At 42.5% G+C, this 19,686-nt stretch overlaps 1 protein-coding gene across 13 annotated transcripts in view; it reads left to right on the plus strand.

The window, feature by feature from the left end:
- Positions 1 to 19,686, plus strand: part of LOC114200083 (protein Cryzl2-like) — a 38,415-nt gene that overhangs the window by 14,669 nt on the left and 4,060 nt on the right. For 6 of the 13 annotated variants that reach the window (XR_015766473.1, XR_015766474.1, XM_028092065.2 and 3 more), the window contains one exon: positions 11,900 to 11,947. The exons of 1 other annotated variant lie outside the window; for it this stretch is intronic. Coding sequence is in view for 7 of the 12 variants with exons in the window: in XM_028092065.2 (XP_027947866.1) it covers positions 11,900 to 11,947 (48 nt within the window). In the remaining 5 variants the exon portion in view is untranslated. 6 more of the 13 variants (XR_015766476.1, XR_015766475.1, XR_015766477.1 and 3 more) reach the window with 6 other exon arrangements.

A 19,686-nucleotide genomic window follows, 5' to 3' on the forward strand; every position in this document is an offset into this window, starting at 1 on the left:
TACTGAACTTTGTTGGGTCTTCATTCCCTTTTTTCATTCCCCCTCAGTCCCATTAATGTGGCTTAAACTTGCTCCAAAGTGTAATTGTGGGCATGCATATGCAGTATAATTGTAAATGTGAATCTGTTAGACATTCGCTGTGAAGTCCTTTTTTTCGGTTTAATTTGCTTTAACGTTCAAAAGACTGTTTTGGTGACTCCAGCCAGCCATCGTTGGCCGCGCCATTTTGTTCATATGCAGATTAGTGAGGCCCAGCTGTCAGTGCCAGACTTCGTTGCCCGCCAGCCTTCCATTTGGATGTTTTTCCCAAGAAAGTGGTTTACTTTCTTCCTCTTCCTTTTCGTATGTTAGTCCAGAGGGTCGCGTTGGGTGGGAAAAAGAGAACCGGACTGGCCGTCGGAAGACTGGTCGGATTCTACTCCTGGCTTTGCCTTCTCCGGTGGCAACCCTGTGGAAGTCTCCTCTCCTTTCTGACCTGCGGTCTCCACGCCTTGACAGGGGGTGATGCTTCAGGGGCCACAGCCAGGATGTGGGCAGGTGGAAGGAGACCTGAGCAGCCTGGGTTCTGGGGCCCCCTCCGCTGCAGGGCTCTGAGTAGCTGCGCATCTTTACCTTTGCATTCACCTTTTTCTTTTGTGAAAAGGTTTTGCAGCTTAAAAACTTGAAGACCACCAGTTTGAAGAATTTCTGAGTCCCCTTCCATCTTGTGGCTTTTATCATATGTCTTGTGAGCCGAGGTTTGCTTCACCCGAGGCTCACGTATACCTGTTGATGAGGGCAATTAGGACGGGCCCGCAAACGCTCTCTAGTTTGAATCACCTCTTCTCCCCACTGACCTATGTTCCAGGTGCTGCTCAGGCAGGAGACAAAGCCAGATTGGGATTGTTGTTTTATTTATTTTTTAAAATTATTTATTTATTTTTTTAAAGATTTTATTTATTTATTTGTCAGAGAGAGAGAGAAAGCACAAGCAGAGGGAGAAGCAGGCTTCCTGCGGAGCAGGGAGCCCGATGCGGCGCTCGATCCCAGGACCCTGGGATCATGACCTGAGCTGAAGGCAGCCGCGTAACTGACTGAGCCACCCAGGCGTCCCAGAATTATTGTTTTAATCACTCACATTAAAGTTCTCTTCTCTTAAACACGAATTAACTATCTAATTATTAACCTCCTGTTGGCTTCCATTTACCCAGCTCCTTTCCAATGAGGGCTCTGCATGCAGGGTTAACCTGGTTCTTCCCACTCTGCTGACCTTCCTGCTATCCCGGGGCCCTCTGATGAGGCCATTCTCCCTAACCATTTCATCTCATTAACACACCCTCCACTTATGATTTCTTCTCTCTGTCTTTTTTCCCATCTCTCAACTACTTAGAGGGCTAGTAATAGAATTGGCAGCTCCCATGTATGAGGTGCATACTGTGGGTCAAGAACTGTGCTGAGCACTTTGACGTGCATTTTCTCATTTCGTCTTCATAATGCTCCCTTGAGCTATGAACCATTTTTATCACATTTTACAGATGAAGAAATCAAGACTGCTCGGTAGTATGTAGTAAGTGACAGACCTGGAATCCAGTCCAGGTTGGTCCGATGCCAGAATTGGGCTCCTCACGGCTATGTTGGACTCTCTCCTCAAGCAAGCCAGGAAGTTGCTTCCTAGAAACCTTATTTCAGAGTATGAAGTTTGTCCATCCATTGGAGAATTATCTATACGAAAGAGCTATCTTGCAGTTAAAACAACCAGGAATCTTGAACAAAACACTAAATCACACCCCGCGTATTAGGGCTGTAGTTCATCCATTAGTCACTGTATAGGCGCTACCAGAATTTATATATTTTGTTTTTTTTAAATGAAGATGATTAAATGAATGTATATGGTTAACTTCACTTAACGTGGGTAATATTTTTCGTGTAAATCTGTTAATGTTTTAGAAAAAATTATTTATCAGAACCTGCCTGGGCTCGGAAAATGACCACTGTACGAATATATACAAGTATGTACATATAATAACCAGAGACACCAGTGCTTCCTAGCTTGCTTTTCTCCTGAATATGTGGGCTTACAGATTTTACCGTGATAGTTGATATTAATGACTACATACTTTGTACCCTAGCCGGTATGAGGCACGAGGTATGAGCTCCCATAGCACTCCGTGCGTCTTCTTTGTCTACTTGTAATTGTTCAATGCTTGTCATTCCCATAGACTGTAAACTCCATGTGGGCAGGGGGCCATGCATCTCCTTCTCTCCAGCTCCTGGCAGGTACTCATCTATCTGTCGAATGACTGACTGAGAGTAGGAGGCTATCAGGTCAGACCACCTGAGTTCAGATCCTGGCCCTACCATTTAACTGGCTATGGGCAAATTGCTCACGTCTGTATGCTTGAGTATCCTCATCTGTAACGGGGGCAGTAATATACTCTACACACTAAGGTCGTTGTGAAGATTAAATAAGATAACACATGTAAAAGCACATAGACACTCACTGTATTGTGTAAAGCAAAATACCAGCCCGTTATAAAATACAGAGTTGAGCTCTTTTGGGTTCCATGAACTGTAACACATTTGCGTGGACATTTCATGGGCAGGATTAGAGAGATAGTCTTTAGATTTTGAATTTTAACTAGAATTTATTATTTTCTGAAGTGTAGCATCCTTGCCCTGACAGGTGGGCCATGCACGAGCCCCGTGATCTGTCCAGGGGATGGCCTTATTCAGAGGTGCCAAGTCTGCTTTCTATAGGGAGATGCTTACACACGTCTCAACCAGACGTAGGACTTACACCTCAGAGATCTGAATTTGTTTGTCATATAAAGGTCAGGGAGGTCGCCACATGAATAGATTTGATAGATGGAAATTGTTTACTTGGAGTTTCCTGAGTATATCTTCGGAATATTCTTAAAAATTAAGTTACTCTCTAAGTTTAGAGAATACATTAGTTTGAGTCTACTATTCCAGACCCAGTTCAGGCCCTGGCCCCTTGTCACCCTTCTCTAGTGATGGCTCACACCACTGATCCCTGCTGTCATACAGCCAGACCCTGTCCCTACAGCCCATCTCCTAACACTTGCGGTCACATGCTTTCCCTGGCAGGAGAGCCGATCCTAGGCAGGGCCTCCACCATGCTCTTTAGGGTCGGAGCTGCTGCGGCCCTGGTGCACGGTGCTGATCTGAAGGACCTGTTGAAGCGCCGACTTCCCCAGAAATTGGATGCGGGGGTCTGGGTAATGCAACCGGGAAGTTGGGGAGGAGTTTACTGCATGGGGCAAGATTTGACAAATGAAAGACGAGACAGATTGCTGCCTTTGTTCCTCCTGATGGAATATGTCAACAAGCAGTGGGCTCTATATGGCCTCTCCCCCTGGAGCTATGACTGGTTCAGGATCAGTAACACACACCTCCTTCCTTGATTCACTTCACCTTTTCCCTCACCTTTGCCTCCCTGGGATTACAGTGAAGTGTTAGGGCATAGATTTTTTTCTAAAGATTTATTTATTTGAGAAAGAGAGAGCGAGGGAGAGAGAGAATCCCAAGGAGACTCCCTGCTGAGTGCGGAGCCTGACCCGGGGCTCGATTCCATAACTCAGATCATGACTTGAGCTGAAATCAAGAGTCAGATGCTTAACCTACTGAGCCACACAAGTGCCCCTATGGCATACGTTTTGACCAGGCTCTATTTTCTAAGGAACCCAGGCTGACACTTAGTTTTGAAGATTTATTTATATTTGTGTTTCATAATACATGGCTTGACTTTTTTTTTTAAGTTAGGTTTATTGACCTGTCATCTACAGTTAGTAAAACTCACTCCGAGCTTTGACAAACACATAGTCATGTAACCACCCCACAGCCATCAAGATATAGAACGGTTCGTCACTCTGAAAGGTGCCCTTGTGCCCCTTTGTCATCAATCCCCTTCTCCTCCCCACAGCCCCTGGCAACCACTGGTCTGTTTTCTCTCCTCATAGTTTTGCCTTTTCCAGAATGTTATATAAATGGAGTCATACCCAGGAGGTAGTCTTTTCAGTCTGGCTTCTTACAAACCTTGTGTAATACTTCTGAGGCTCACCCATAGATTTTTTTTTTTTCAAGATTTTATTTATTAGAGAGCGAGCATGAGGGATGGAGAGGCAGAGGGAGAGGGACAAACAGACATCCCCTGAGCAGGGAGCCCCACATGGGACTCGATCCCTGGACCCCAGGATCATGACCTGAGCTGAAGGCAGATACCTCACCTACTGAGCCACCCAGGTGTCCCACCCATAGTTTTGCATATGTCAGTAATTTGTTCTTTTTTTTTTACTTCTGAGGAGTGTTTCTTTGTGCGGATGTTCCGCAACTTATTTTTTCATTTATCAATTAATAGTTGTTTGATTATTTTTAGTTTTTGGTGATTATGAATAAGCCTTCTATAAACATTCACATACAAGTTTTGTATAGACTTTTTTTGTTTTTAATTTTAGGACAGGGATTTCTGCGTCACGTGCTAAGCATATGTTTAACTCTTATAAATTTGTGCAGACATTTAGTTGGCTTTATTCACAGAGCAGGTTTATTCCCCCCAGTCTCCAATGGTGCCTAGTTAACATCATTAGATGAGAATGTCCGTTTAAAAGAAATCTATGCAGAATCCTACAAATGCCAGTTATCGATGCTTCTCAGGAAGAGATAAGCTTGACTGTGTCCACTGCTCTTTTCGCTTTGCCTTCCTGTCTCTACCGCCCAGGTTTTGAAGACACGACCACTATTATTGCATTCCTACCAAAGCCCATACATAGCATGTTGGGTTTTCTATTTTTTGGTATATTCTAGGTGAGACACTGATGTTCCAGTATGCATTATCTGTTTGTACACTTTGGGATTTTGTTTGTACTGATTTGCTACTATACGGTTAACTTACTGCTTATCAGAGTGGTGGTATTACTTTGCATTCCCACCGACAATTTATGAGAGTCTAATTGTTGGGCGCCTGCCAGAACTTTATACTGTCAGGTCATTTTCCTTCACGTTAGCCATTCTAGTAGGTACCTGGTGGTATCTAGTTGTGGGTTTAATTTGCATTTCTCTATTGAAAAACGATCTTGAGTATCTTTTCATATGCTTACTTGTCATCTGTATCTCTTTTTTGGTAAAATGGGTTGACTGGCTTTTAAAAGAAGATTCAGATCAACTTGTATTAGAGAAAATGAGATAATAAATATAATTAAACTGGGACTGTGTACCACTAACTAAACATTTTTTTACCATTTGAAAACAGTCCCACTCAGCCCCCGGTATATTCATTCATTCATGAGTTCATTTTATTCATCAACTTTCATGGGGTATTCTGTATGCCAGTCAATAAAAAACTAAGACTTAAGGAATTTCTTGGTTTTGTCGGGAAGCTCTCAGGACAGGGTTATTATAGGGGGAAGGGGTGGTTTCTACATATCTCCAGAGACAAATTGAATTATGGCTTCACCCACTGCGAGGGAGGGTTCTGGGGACAGCCTGTGGATCTCTCTGGGGAGCAGTATGGAGCACCTTCCCTTTCCACAGCTGGTAGAATGCAGAAGGAAGAAAATGTCCCCAGGCATCTGAATTAGCTATCAAAAGACTCTGGTCTAATGCCCTGCACTTTCCTTCCTCGTTTCTCACTCAGAGCCTCACATCACACTTATTAGGCATCCAGTTCTTAAGGCCACTGGTTGTCCGTTTTCCCAGCCCAGATGGAAACCACAGGGTAGAAAGGGGACAGAGTTGGGTTATTTTTAGAAGTATCTACAATCACAGGGAAGTGGCAACTGGACACAGAAGTAACAGAACATCTGAAAAACAGAAGGGAAAATCACGGATCTTCAAAGTCATGAGGTTCCCAAATCATGGAACAAAAAGTGTATGCTTCCCACCAAGATTATCTTTCAGAGAAGTGAGGTAAATGTGTACTCCATTTTTATAAGTATTTATATGCAAAATGATTAAAAAGAAGCTCTGGCATTTAAAGGAACAATATTCTTTTTAAGTTAAGGTTTACTTGTTAGGAGATTCCTTGTTTCTCCAGGATGCCAGGTAAAAGAAGTATCACTATCTTGAATCGTGCGTGCTTTCCCGAGTATTTTCTTTCGTTGGGCTGTGACAGATCTCTGGGAACACGCGGCTTCTGACTGAGAGGGAGAGATGCAGCTGTGAGTCACCTGAGCTGTGCCTCCAAGTGATCGGGATCGGCAGGGCAGGGGTGCATGTTTCAAAACACGTGTCTTAGACCTCTTCCACCTCTTTGGAGTATGTCTAAATTTGCATGGATTGGAAAGGTCTCCGTGAGGCACAAAGACCCTCAAGACAGATGTTTTTGAAACTGGGGATTTTGTGCTGCAGAGAATTGATTTGTTTGATTGATTGGTTGGTTTCTCTGCTTATTTTTATTAATTTTTTCTATGCTTTTGGGGAAGGATTTCAAGTGGGAAGGGTTGGTTATTCATATTCCTCATTTCAAAGCACATTTGCACGGTTGGACCATCTTTTGTTTTTATGTCTGTGTATTTCTGGATGTCGGTATTTACTTACTCCCTTTATCCTCACTGCCCACTACTATCTTCCACTCTTCTTCCTCTCCTCAGACTCACTCTCTGTAGTGTGTTTGGTACATGTCCTTGGATTTATATTTCCTTCTAGAACATACATTTTTTTGTGCGCTAATTTATTTTCAAGTCACACAAATAACATCATAGGGTTGTGCTATAGACCTTGTTCTGTTTCTTCATTTTTCACTCAGTGCAGTCTTTTTAAGATCCATCTATGTTGCTGGTGCTGTTTCCAGTTCATCGCTTCCCACTGCTGCAGAGGACACCGTGGTGTGCACCTGCCAGATTTTACACATCAGCTTCCTAGTGATGCACTCTGGGGGTGACCTGATTCCCTGCCACCATAATCAGCACTGTCATCCACAGTCTCACAGTCAGGACTTGTGCAAAGTTGCTTTGGGAGTATTTTCCTGGGAGCAGGGTTGTTGGGTCACAGGATATACGCATACTTAATTTGACAGCAAACTGCTGTCCAGGATGGCTTGACCAGTTTATGCCCCTGCCGGCAGTGCATGCGAATTCTTTATTCGCCACCCTGTTGCTATGTAGCATTGGACTACTTTCTGAGTTTTGCCAAACTGAGAGGCATAAAGTGGCATCTTATTATTTTAAATTGCATTTCCCTGATTTCTAATCATCTCTTTATAGATCTGGTAAACATTTGGGTTTAGCAATTTAAGTCCTTCATGCAGTTTTCTATAGGGCTCCCTGCCTCTTTCTTACCAATTTGCAAAAGTTCCTTGTGTAATCTCTAGTTCACAAATTTTAATGTGCATATGAATCACCTGGGGATCTTGTTAAGATGCAGATTATGATTCAGTACAGGTGGGAGGGGGCTCAAGATTGTGCATTTCTAATAAGCTCCCAGATCATGCAGAAGCCTATGGTCCTTGAACCACCCTGTGAGTAGCAAGGTTCTAGATTTTAGTTTGAGACTTTGCAAAGGTCTGTCCTTCCAAATTTGTCATTTCTCTATCACCTTTGTCTCGATTTAATATAATCAAGCAAATTGCCTTATGGGTTAGTGCTATTTGGGACATGTTTAAAAAGTCCTTTGTCATGTCTGGGCCACAGTGATCTTCTCTCTTTTTCTCTACTAACTTTTTTTTTTTAAAGATTTATTTATTTGAGAGAGAGAGAGTGTGTGAGCAGGGGGAGGGCAGAAGGAGAGGGAGAGAGAGAATCTCAAGCCAACTCTCTCAACTGAGCATGGACCCTGATGCAGGGCTCGATTCCAGGACCCGGATCATGACTTGAGCTGAAGTCCAGAGTCGGCTGCTTACCTGACTGAGCCATCCAGGTGCCCCTCTCTACTAACTTTATACTTTTATTTCACACTTAAGGATTTAATCCATCTTAAGTCACCTCTGTATTGGGTATAAATCAGGTAACCAATTTTTATTTTTCCCCTTGTAGTGAGCTAGTTTTCCGAGACCAAATAGTTCATTGTTTCTCCATTGATTTGTGGTGCTACCTTCATCTTATTTCAAGTTCCCAGATACAATCTGCTTTCTCTTCTATCCTTTGGTTCAGATTTCTGTTCCTATAATAGTATCATACTGTTTTTATCTTTATAGCTTTGAAGTATGTTTTAATATCTGGAAGTGTCACTCTTCTACCTTAGTTTTTATTTTTTATTTTGTTTTATTTTATTTTTTTGTGTGTTTATTTTTTATTGTTATGTTAATCACCATACATTACATCATTAGTTTTTGATGTAGTGTTCCATGATTCGTTGTTTGTGCATAACACCCAGTGCTCCAGGCAGAACGTGCCCTCCTTAATACCCATCACCAGGCTAACCCATCCCCCCACCCCCCCACCTTAGTTTTTAAAATTTGACTTAGCTCTTTGTGAATCTTTATCCTTTTAGGTAAATTTTATGGTTTTTTTTTTAAGATTTTATTTATTTGCGAGAGAGAGAGAGATAGCTAGAGAGAGAACATGAGTGGGATGCAGGGATCCATCCCAGGACCCTGGAATCATGACCTGGGCCGAAGGCAGATGCTTAACCGACAGAGCCACCCAGGCACTTTTAGTAAGTTTTGGAATAGATTTGTTTAGTCCCTAAAAAAATATCTGGCTGAAATTTGGAATGGAATTGCATTGACTTTTTAGATTAATTTGGGGAAGTGTTGCTATTGATATTTTTACAATGTTAAGTTGTCTTATTTGTGAATAGGGTTATATTGCCGTTTATTCAGCTCTTTCACGTTTTTAAATAGATTTTAAAGTTTTTCTCCATAAAGTCTTGTGGATCATTCTTAGTTATGTCAATTATAAGTACTTTACTGTTTCTGTTGCCTTTGAAAGCACTATTTTATTTCTGTTATATTTCCTGGTGGATTATTTTGATACAGAGAGATGTCAGTAATTTTTGTTAGCTGATCTCGTTCCTCACAATCTTGCAGACCTTTCTTATTTGCTTGTCCGTTGCTTTGGTTAGTTTTTCTATGTAGATTATTATATGCAAATAATGACACTTCTGTTTTCTTCCATTCTTTGCTTTTTTCAATTTTAATTTTTTGCATTTATTATTTATTTTATTAAATATCAGGAGACTTTGCTTTTTCAGCAGTTTTAGGTTTACAGAAAAATTCAACAGAAAGTATAGAGCATTCTCCTACCTATATTCCTTCTCCCACCTCCAGTTTCCACTAGTTAAACATCTTTTTTTTTTTTAAGATTTTATTTATTTATTTGAGAGAGAAAGGGAGAAGGAGAGTACAGAGGGAGAGTGAGAGGGAGAAGAGGCTCGTCGCGGAGCAGGGAGCCTGATGCGGGACTTGATCCCGGGACCCTGGGATCATGACCTGAGCTGAAGGCAGACGCTTAACGTACTGAGCCACCCAAGAATCCCTCCACTGGTGTTAACATCTTGCTTTGGTGTGGTACATATGCTACAATTGATAAACCAATATTGATACATTATTATTAACTGAAGTCCATAGTTTACATTAGGGCTCACTCTTTGTGCTGTACAGTTCTATAAGTTTTGCCAAGACAAATGTATAATGTCATGTGTCCATCATTATAGTGTCATACAGAATAGCTTTATTGCTCTAAAGTATTCCCTGGGCTCCACGTATTCACCCCTGCTCCCTACCCCAACCCCTGACAGCCACTGATCTTCTTACTGTCTCTATAGTTGTGACTTTTCCAGAATGTCATATAGTTGGAATCATATAGTATGGACCCTTTTCCGACTGGCTTTTTTACTTAACAGTCTGCACTTAAGATTGTCCCATGTCTTTTCGTGGCTTGATAGCTCATTTCTTCTTATCACGGAATAATATTCCATTGCCCGGAGGTACCACAGTTTGTTTACTCATTCACCTACTGAAGGACATCTCTGTTGCTTCCGAGTTTTGACAGTTGTGAATAAAGGTGCTATAAACATTTGTGTGGACCTAAGTTTTCAGTGTATTACCTAGGAATGTAATTGCTGCATTACATGGTAAGATTATGTTTAGCCTTGTGGGAAACTACCAAATTGTCCTCTGAAGTGGTTGTACCGTTTTGTATTCCCACCAGCAATGAATAAAAAGTTCCTGTTGCTCTGTATCCTTGCCAGCATCCACTGTTGTCCATGTTCTGAATTTTAGCTATTCTGAGAGGTGTGTGGTGGTATCTTGTTTTTGTGTGCATTGCTTTAATGACGTATGATGTTGAACATCTTTTCATGTGCTTTTTTGCCATCTGTCTGTCTTTATGGATGAGGTGTCTGTTCAGATTTTTTGCTGCTTTTTTAATTGGGTTGTTTGTTTTCTTATTGTTGAGTTTTTTTTTAAATAAAGATTTTATTTTTAAGTCATCTCCACACCCAACATGGGGCTTGAACTTACAACCCCGAGATCAAGAGTTGCACACTCCACTGACTGAGCTAGTCAGGCACCTGATCTTATTGTTGAGTTTTTGTTTTGTTTTGTTTTGTTTTGTTTTTTAAGATTTTATTTATTTGACAGAGAGAGCACAAGTAGCCAGAGCAACAGGCAGAGGGAGAGGGAGAAGCAGGCTCTCCACTGAGCGCGGAGCCCGACATGGGGCTCGATCCCAGGACCCCGGGATCATGACCTGAGCTGAAGGCGGACGCTTAACTGGCTGAGCCATCCAGGTGCCCCTTATTGTTGAATTTTAAGAATTCTTTATATATTTTAGATACAAGTTCTTTTTTTTTTAAAGATTTTATTTATTTATTTGACAGAGAGGGACACAGTGAGAGAGGGAACACAAGCAGGGGGAGAGGGAGAGGGAGAAGCAGGCTCCCTGCTCCGCAGGGAGCCCGATGTGGGGCTTGATCCCAGGACCCTGAGACTGTGACCTGAGCCGAAGGCAGACGCTTAACGACTGAACCACCCACATGCCCCTAGGTACAAGTTCTTTATGAGACATGCATCTTTACAAAGTTTTTTTCCCAGGCTGTGGCTTGTCTTTTCATTCTCCTGAGTGTTTTTTGCAGAGCAGAGGTTTATAATTTTATGATGTCCAACTTACCAGTTTTTTCTTTTATGGATCATGCTTTGGTGCTCACTGCCAGATCCAAGGTGATGTGGATTTTTTTTTTTCCTGTTTTCTTCTGAAAGTTTTATAGTTTTGCCTTTTACTTATAGGTGTAAGATTGATTTTGAGTTAACTTTTGTGAAAGATACAGGGACAATGTGTTGATTCATTTCTTTTGCATGTGGATGTCCAGTAGTTCTAGCACCATTTCTTGAAAAGACTGTCCTTTCTCCATTGAATTCCCTTTGCTCCTTTGTTAAGGATCAGCTGCCTCTACTTGTGTGGGTCTATTTTTGGTCTCTAATCTGTTCCATTGATCTGTTTATCTATTCTTTTGCTGGTATCACACTGTCTTGATTACTGTGGCTGCTTCTTAATTTATGTTTTATAACCTTGTACTTCTAAAAAAGTAGGATTTGAGATAGATTGCAATTTCGGTTATGCTGGAAACAGGACAATTTTAATAAAAAGATAAAAATTGTAAATTATTAAACTATTGATTCTTCTGGCAGTGGCTATATCCCTTCAAAAACTAGAACACAGAGGAATATTATTATAGAGTATGGACAGGCCTGAGGACTTCTTCCCTGCTGTCATTTATCTGACAACATTGAAAACTATACCTTAGACAGAAAAATTCCAAGGTTGGGTTATTCTTAAATATTATTTTTTTTCCTTTGAGTTTGTGGTGATTAATTATTTAGTTAGTATGGCATAGTTAGCTGCGTATAGTTCATTGGAGACACATCTTAATATTTTAGCTATTTTAAGACTCCAACTACCAACAACTGTTTGTTGAAATATACAAGTGTGACCACATTTTTTTTTTTTTTTTGGAATTTTTTTAGGTCAATGATGCCTTCCTTCATGTGATACAGCGCAAATCCACGGGCAAGGTGCTTATCTCCCTTAAATAAACCCTCACCTCAGCAGCCAACTCAGCTTGTCCAAATCCAAACTCATCGTCTTTCCAAAAAACCTCATTTCCCTCCTGTGTTTCTAAAGGTGTTACCACTTTCCTTATTAATCCAGGTTCAAAGTCTTTTAAAAGAGTCACCTTTGATTCTGTTTTCTTACTCCTCATAATTAGTGTGACATATACTTTATTGCCCTAACTTGGATGTCTTTGAGAGTGAACAGATGCTGTTAGTAGTTGAACCAGGAAGGCAGGTGTCCCAGGCAAAGCGGGGTGTATGGTCATCCTGTTCATAATGCATTAGTGCCCAGGTTCTGTCATCCCCACCTCTAAGATATCTCTGACCTCCATACCCTCTTTTCCGTTCTGCCTAATTATGTCTCATCTGCTAATTCCAGTACTTTCCTAACTGGCTTTCCCACCTTTAAACTACCCCCACCCCTCCATCCTTGTGATGCACTGTTCCCATGGTGACCTTCCCAAAGCACAGCTGTAACTGTGTTTGACTCAAAACCCACAATGGCTGCCCATTGTCTAGTTGGTGGAGTTCAGACTCTTCGAGCTAGCATTTCTTTATGTCCTTGATTTTGCCCCGCTCTGCTTTGCAACCTTATGTTACATGCCGGAGCCCCTCTGTATGCACTTACATTTTCGGCCAACCCTCCTCTGCTCTGCGCAAACAGTTTCCTCTACTCCCTTATCTCTGTCAAACATAAGCCCTCCTAACCTCCAAGACTGACCTCTGCCGTGAGCTTGTGGCCTGAGGAGGGCGGTCATTTCTTCCCTTCCACCTTCCTATAGCTCTCCCCCCAGGATTTGTCACATTCTGCCTTGCACCAAAGGGAGCAGCTGGTCCCTAGAATGAACACAAGATTCTGCATCTACGATGTGGGTTTGAATCCCAGTCTCACCTCACTTTGGAGGTGGTTACTGAAGGTCCTTGAGACTTCCTTTTCTCCCTGTAAAGTGGATATTACAATATCTTCCTCTAATGTTGCCGTGAGCAATACGTGCAGTGATTGGGCAAAGTACCTGGTGCATGGTAAGCTATTAGCAAATGCTAGTCACTTTTTTTCCTCCTCTCCCAGTATAGCGTAAGTTCCTCGAGAGCAGGTGCCATGTCTGATTCACCTTTGTACCTCCCACAATACCTAGCACAGTGAGTTACCCTTATTAAATACTCAACAAATGGAATTGATTTTAAATTATCTGCAAGCCTAAATTGTGGGAGTGAGTTAAGAATATGTTACCTTGGTAACCACCCAGATGTCCATCAACAGATGAATAGGTATACAGAATGTGGTATATCCAAACAATGGAATATTATCCGGTCTTAAAAAGGAAGGACGTTCCGACACGTGCTACAACATGGGTGAACCCTGAAGACACTATGCAAAGTGACATAAGCCAATCACAAAAAGACAAAGATGATATGATTCCACTTACAAGAGCTACTAAGAGGGGTCAAATTCATAGAGGTAGAAAGTAGAATGGTGGTTGCCAGGGACTGGGGGAGGACACAGTGGGGAGGTATTGTTTAGTGAGAACAGAGTTTTAGTTTGGGAAGATGAAAAAGTTTTTTTTTTTTTTTAAAGATTATTTATTTATTTGACAGAGAGACAGCGAGAGGGGGAACACAAGCAGGGGGAGTGGGAGAGGGAGAAGCAGGCTTCCCGTGGAGCAGGGAGCCGGATGCGGGGCTCTCTCCCAGGACCCTGGGATCGTGACCTGAGCCGAAGGCAGACGCTTAACGACTGAGCCACCAGGCGCCCCAATGAAAAGGTTTTTGAGGTGGATGGTGATGATGGTTGCATGACAGTGCGAATGTACTTAATGTCACTGAACTGTCCATTTAAAAATGGTTAAAATGGTCATAAAAAAAAGATTTTATTTATTTGAGAGAGAGAGAGAGTACAAGCTAGGGAGAGAGGCAGGGGGAGAGGATGAAGCAGGCTCTCTGCTGAGCAGGGAGCCCGATGCGGGGCTCGATCCCAGGACCCCAGGATCATGGTCTGAGCCGAAGGCACATGCTTAACCAACTGAGCCACCCACGTGCCCCTAAAGTGGTCATTTTTTATGTTACATATATTTTACCACAATAAAAAATGTTAAAAAAAAGCACAACATATTACCCTCACATCTAAGTGAATCCATTAGGAGAAGAGAACAGAGAGTGTGAGCAGAGTGCCCAGTGCAGGTTGAAATAAGCTCCAGTCTCCGCCTACAGTCTCCGGTCTGCGGGGCAAAGCCTTCTATATTTCTTAGTGCTGAGCTCTGTTCTCTACTCCTCCTGCCCCAGGAGTGATAATCCCCCGAAAGGAGAGTGGTGGGGCGGTAAGAAAACAGACAGCTGACTCCACAGGGATTGGGGGTACCTTATTCTTGACGAAGTCGTCTAACAATAAATGTGGTAAGAGGCTTTGTTTTCTGCTAAGTACCTCAGGCCATTTGGAAACACCAATCTTCTCAGGATCTCCTCACCAAAAAAGCTTTTGGAAAAATTGAATTGTAAAATAGGAAGTGAACATTTGGGGAAAGAATTTGAAACCGAGAAAGTAGCAGAAGGAGGGGGAGGGGAAACCACCCTTGTGACTGTTGTGGGCCCACGTGGTGCTTCCGTGAGGCTCAGAGCCCACGCTGTGCCTCTTCCACGCCTTCTGGGAGCTGCCTGCCCTGAGGTTCCATTTAATGGTCTGCCTCTCCTTACCTGCTCCCCCCACCCCCCCAAATTACTTCTTAAAATGAGCTATTGTGTATTTAAATGAAAGTTGGTTTTCAAAAATATCAAGACACCAACTGAGGCTAATTTAAGAATTTCCTGACACCCTGTGGGATAACAAGACAAGCTGGGCAGATCCCAGGAGAGATTGGGAAAGGTGCACAAGCCCAGCTGGGAGCCCCCTTTCCCTCTGTTCAGAGCTGATCAGTAGGTGTACTAGCCATAAAGATTTATTGTCCTCAGCTCACTAATGTCAAAATGACTTAGATTGAAAGAGGCAGTCATTAAGGAGAGTGAATTTCTCCGGGTTTAACGAGTACTGATCAGAACCCCTAATGACCCGCTCTCTGTTTGCCATGTCCCTGCTTCATTGGCATGATTTGGAAACATTTGACTCATATTTTAGTCACTGTTTGGTTGTTCCACCATCTGAGCCATTAGTCTGAAAAAAGAATCAGTGCAGCTCCAAGTGACAGCCATTTATTCCACGTTCACAGACTTCCCAGCTCTTCCTTGCAGGCTGGCTGCTGGAGAAATCACCCCCACACACCTCCCTCTTCCTTTTTCCTGACCGTGGGCCTGTCCACCTGCACACACTTCTCTCAGCAGCCCGAGGGACGTTTCGTGCTGGTAGCTGTGGAGTCATCTTGTCTCCACATCACCAGCGTATCTGGCCCTGCTCCTTCTACAGTCTGTGGCTTCAGGAAGCTGTCTTGTCCCTTGGAGCTATGGTGAAGACCACAAAACATTTGTTACTTAGCAGGCGAAGAGAAATAAAGGTGTCCTCGCATAACTACTTGTATTCAACAACAACAAAACTCAGAAAAATGTACGCTGTTCTTTCACTTATCTTCTTTCTCAGATTGTTCGAGTGAATCCAAGAGCAGTGATTTTTCAAAATATTTATTGTTTATAGAAGTCACGTGAAGGGAAGACCCAGATGAAGCAAACAAATGCTGGCCTGCCTCATTATTCTCTTCCTTTGGCCTCTCTGTCACAGCCTATGCTCCACTGAAGCTCTGAGCTGCAAGTGTGCTGGCTTCTGGAACTTGCTATTGTTGAGGAACCCCATACAAAGTGATAGTTGTTTTTATTTTTTGCTGTATTTAGAAAGCATTTCCTAAACTTCAGTGAATCGCCTCATTATTTTTAAAAATGGATTTTGTTAAAATCATTACAACAATACCACGTGGCCATTGAAAAAAGTCAAAGCAGCAAGCAGTTTGTGAGTAGAAATTGTTAGCCTATTTTTCTCTAACCTATCTTATTCCCATTCTCTGCGGAAAGTGTGGAGGCAGTTTGGTGCTGGTCTTGCAGGCCCTTTAAACACACACATATGTATGCATACACAGAGGGTTTTTGTTTTCAGATTTGTTTATATATTTGAGAGAGAGAGAGAGAGTGCACGCACTAGGTGGGGCAGGGCAGAGGGAGAAGGAGAGAGAATCCCAAGCAGTCTCTGTGCTGAGCATGGAGCCTGACATGGGGCTCAGTCTCATGACCCTGAGATCATGACCCGAGCCGAAAACAAGAGTTGGTTGCTTAATCAACTGCACCACTCAGGCACCTCTAGAGTTTTGTTTTGTTTTGTTTTTTAAAGACATACATAGGTTTTAAAAATAACTGATCATAGTACGCATACTATTGTGTAATGTACAGCTTTTAATCAATAATATGTCATGAACACCATTCCATATTAGTAAATATAGATGTCTCATTTTTTAACAGCTGCTTATTTCTGTTCCATAATGAGGATGTGTATCATATGCAACCACTTCCTTGTTAGTGGGCTTATTCATTTATTCACCTTGATGTAAGGCTGTGCCTCTGTGTGCCAAGCTCAGAGCAGCACAGGAAATATATGACGGTGAGCAGAAGCTTACAAATCTAGTAGGGGAGATGGACATTAATTAAAATCACAAAACCATGTCAAATTAGTGCCCTGCAAAATATAATGGGGGAACGTAACTCAGGGAGGTCAAGAGAGGTTTCCCTGAGGAAAGACCCTTCAAACTCTGTCTGAAGATGGAGGCTTCTGGAACATTTAATTCTAGGAATTTAAGGAGGCAGGGAAGAAAGGGAGGAATGTTCTAGGGCCCTTTGGCAAATGAAAGCATGTGAGGGAGACAGGCTAAAAGAAGGGCAGTGGGGCTGGAGTGGGAGCAATGGAAACAGGTGTCGTGAGATGAGGCTGCCGGCAGGCTGATAAGGCTGATGATGCGGAAAGAGAAATGGACAGGATAGAGAGCACTGCAGGAGGCAAAAGTGGAAGGACTTGGTGTTAGATTGGATACGAGCAGCGTTGGGGAGAGGGAACGAAATGTCAAGATGATTCCTAGCTTCCCGGGGAGGTATTTGAGAGGAGGAGCATCAGAAGAGAATTGGGTCTTGGCAGTGGCAGGGGATATGATGGGGTCAGAGGATGAGTCTTTGTACATACTGAGACATCCAGATGTTAACTGTAGTTTTGTGTACTTGTCCAGTGCTCGGAAGAGAGGTGTGGCCTAGAGATAACAAATTTGGGTGTCATGTGCATGGAGGGTACCATCAGTGCCTGTGATAAGATTGTAGAGACAGCACGGAGAGAGAAGGGACAAGGGTCTAGACCAACCGTAAACATCCTTCCTCTCAATAGGGCTAGAGAGTGTTTTGTGACTGCGCTGTGGACCACCGAAAGGGCCCTGGAGAGGGCTAGTTTGGTGCTTTAACAGAAATCACAAGAGGTCATCAGGAAGGCTGTATTGTATTGCACAGTGGATAAAGCACGATTCTCTCAATGGATGATCAGCAACTCAGGCTGTACTTCCAGCTGTTTGACCTTGGGCTAGACTCATCTTTCCAATTTTCTCATGTGAAAAATGAAGATCATAATGCGTTTTTTTCTACCTTGCATGGTTCATGTGATGGCCAACTGAGATCCTGTATGTGAAAGCACTTTGTAAATTGTCATTTTCATGATAGATTATGAGGTTGTCTAGTACCAGCGTGTTGAAATTCAATTCAGAGTTGAAGCAGAACGTGTCTTTTTTCAGCATATGTTGGGCTGACATGGAGCAAAGGAATGGTTTGATTTTTAAAAGTGTCTCTCAAATATTTCTACACTTTATTTTAGCTGAAGTCATTGTGCTCTTTTATACAGAGTAATGGACAAAGTGACGGGCACCCGATGATCTGATGTACCTCAAAGACATACAGAACCTGACAAGGTCTAGGGAAGGATGCCTAAATTGATCCAGAGGGTAGAGAGGGTTCTTTTGTGAGGGCTGATAAAAGAATTATGGCTCTTCATTCTGGAAAGACACAGTCTGAGAGGAGAATATGATTGAAATTTATAAAATAATGAAAATCATAGAATAAAAATATGAATCTATTAAATCCCAGAGGTAGGGACAACTTTATCATTTTAAAGAAATAGTTTCAGGGCAAAGTAAAAATAGCAGGTTTTTACATAGGAATAGCACACATATGGAACTTACTACTCTCAAAGATTGCTAGGACCAAAATCAAATATTATAAGAGAAATATGTGTATTTCTGGAGAATAGTTTCATAGGAGATTATAAAATGAAATTAAAACAATTTGGGGGGGCGCCAGGGTAGCTCAGTTGGTTAAGCGTCTGCCTTCAACTCAGGTCATGATCCCAGAGTCCTGGGATCGAGCCCCGCCTAAGACTCCCTGCTCAGCGGGGAGTCTGCTTCTCCCTCTCCCTCTGCCCCTCCGCCAACCCCCTCTTGTGTGCTTTCTCAAATAAAAAAATAAAATCTTAAAAAAAACCCAATTTGGGTAAATCTCCCTGATCTTGGAGGATGGCACCGTAGAGAGTGGCCATGAAGCTTCCCTCTTCCCAACTGGTGTCCTTGGCCAGTTCAAGGTTCCTGAGTGGATATGCCGGAGAGGACAGAGCACAGAATTAGAGCTCAGTGGGCCTGGCTGCAAGTATTACCTCTCTGACCCTAGGGAGTCACTTCTTTTTTTTTTGTACCTCAGTTTCCTAATCTTCAAAAAGAAAAAAAAAAGGTAATATCAACATTAAAACCTGCCTAATTATTGTGAAAAATTCAACTGAAGGGATGTCTGTGGAAGTGTTTTGTAGTTGATAAACATACCCGTATGAGTGTGAGAATTTCCACTTTTATTGTTGCATTTCTAAATCTATTTCCTTCAGGTGGGTTGACCTTCACCCTGTGCTTCCTGATCCTGGCCTCATTAGGAAGCAGTGTTTCCCAACTCAGAAATGAAGGAGAGCACTGAGGGCAGGGACAATCCCTTGTCCTCAAGGGAGGTGGAGAGAATGCAGATCTTTCTTCTTTCACCCTCTTTTCCTCCCTGTGAAGGTGGAGAAATAAAGGTAAGGAGAACTTTAAGCATCTCTCTTTCCACTTTGGCTGTTTTGGGTGGTAAGATGCCATCTAAAGACTGGGGTGCTCCTGGCTGGCTCAGTCAGTAGGGCATGCGACTCTTGATCTTGGGATTATAAGTTTGAGCCCCATGTTGGGTGTAGAGATTGCTTAAAAAAATGAAAAAAAAATGTTTTTAAAGATTTCACCTATTTATTTGACAGAAAGAGAGATGGAGAGAGAGAGAGACAGAGAGCACAAGCAGGGGGAGCAGCAGAGGGAGAAGGAGAAGCAGGCTCTCCGCTGAGCAGGGAGCCCAATGTGGAGCTCGATCCCAGGACCTTGATATCATGACCCGAGCTGAAGGCAGACGCTTAACCAACTGAGCCACCCAGGCATTCCCCGCCCCCCCCCAAAAGAAATCTTAAACAAAATTAAAACCAAACAAAAACCCTTGGGTGTTCCAGTTTTGGGGCGACTTTGAGGGTTCTTACGGATCTTAGGAAAACTAAAAAAGGTGAGTACAGGGCTGGATGAGAAAAACCATGGGGACTGGTTTCTTTTTTTTTTTTTTTTAAGATTTTATTTATTTATTTGAGAGAGAGAGAATGAGAGATAGAGAGCACGAGAGGGAAGAGGGTCAGAGGGAGAAGCAGACTCCCT

This window comes from Eumetopias jubatus, unplaced genomic scaffold (assembly GCF_037043125.1).
Source record: "Eumetopias jubatus isolate StellerSeaLion01/CBP00866 unplaced genomic scaffold, mEumJub1_p1.0 scaffold_12, whole genome shotgun sequence".
Taxonomy (NCBI): domain Eukaryota; kingdom Metazoa; phylum Chordata; class Mammalia; order Carnivora; family Otariidae; genus Eumetopias; species Eumetopias jubatus.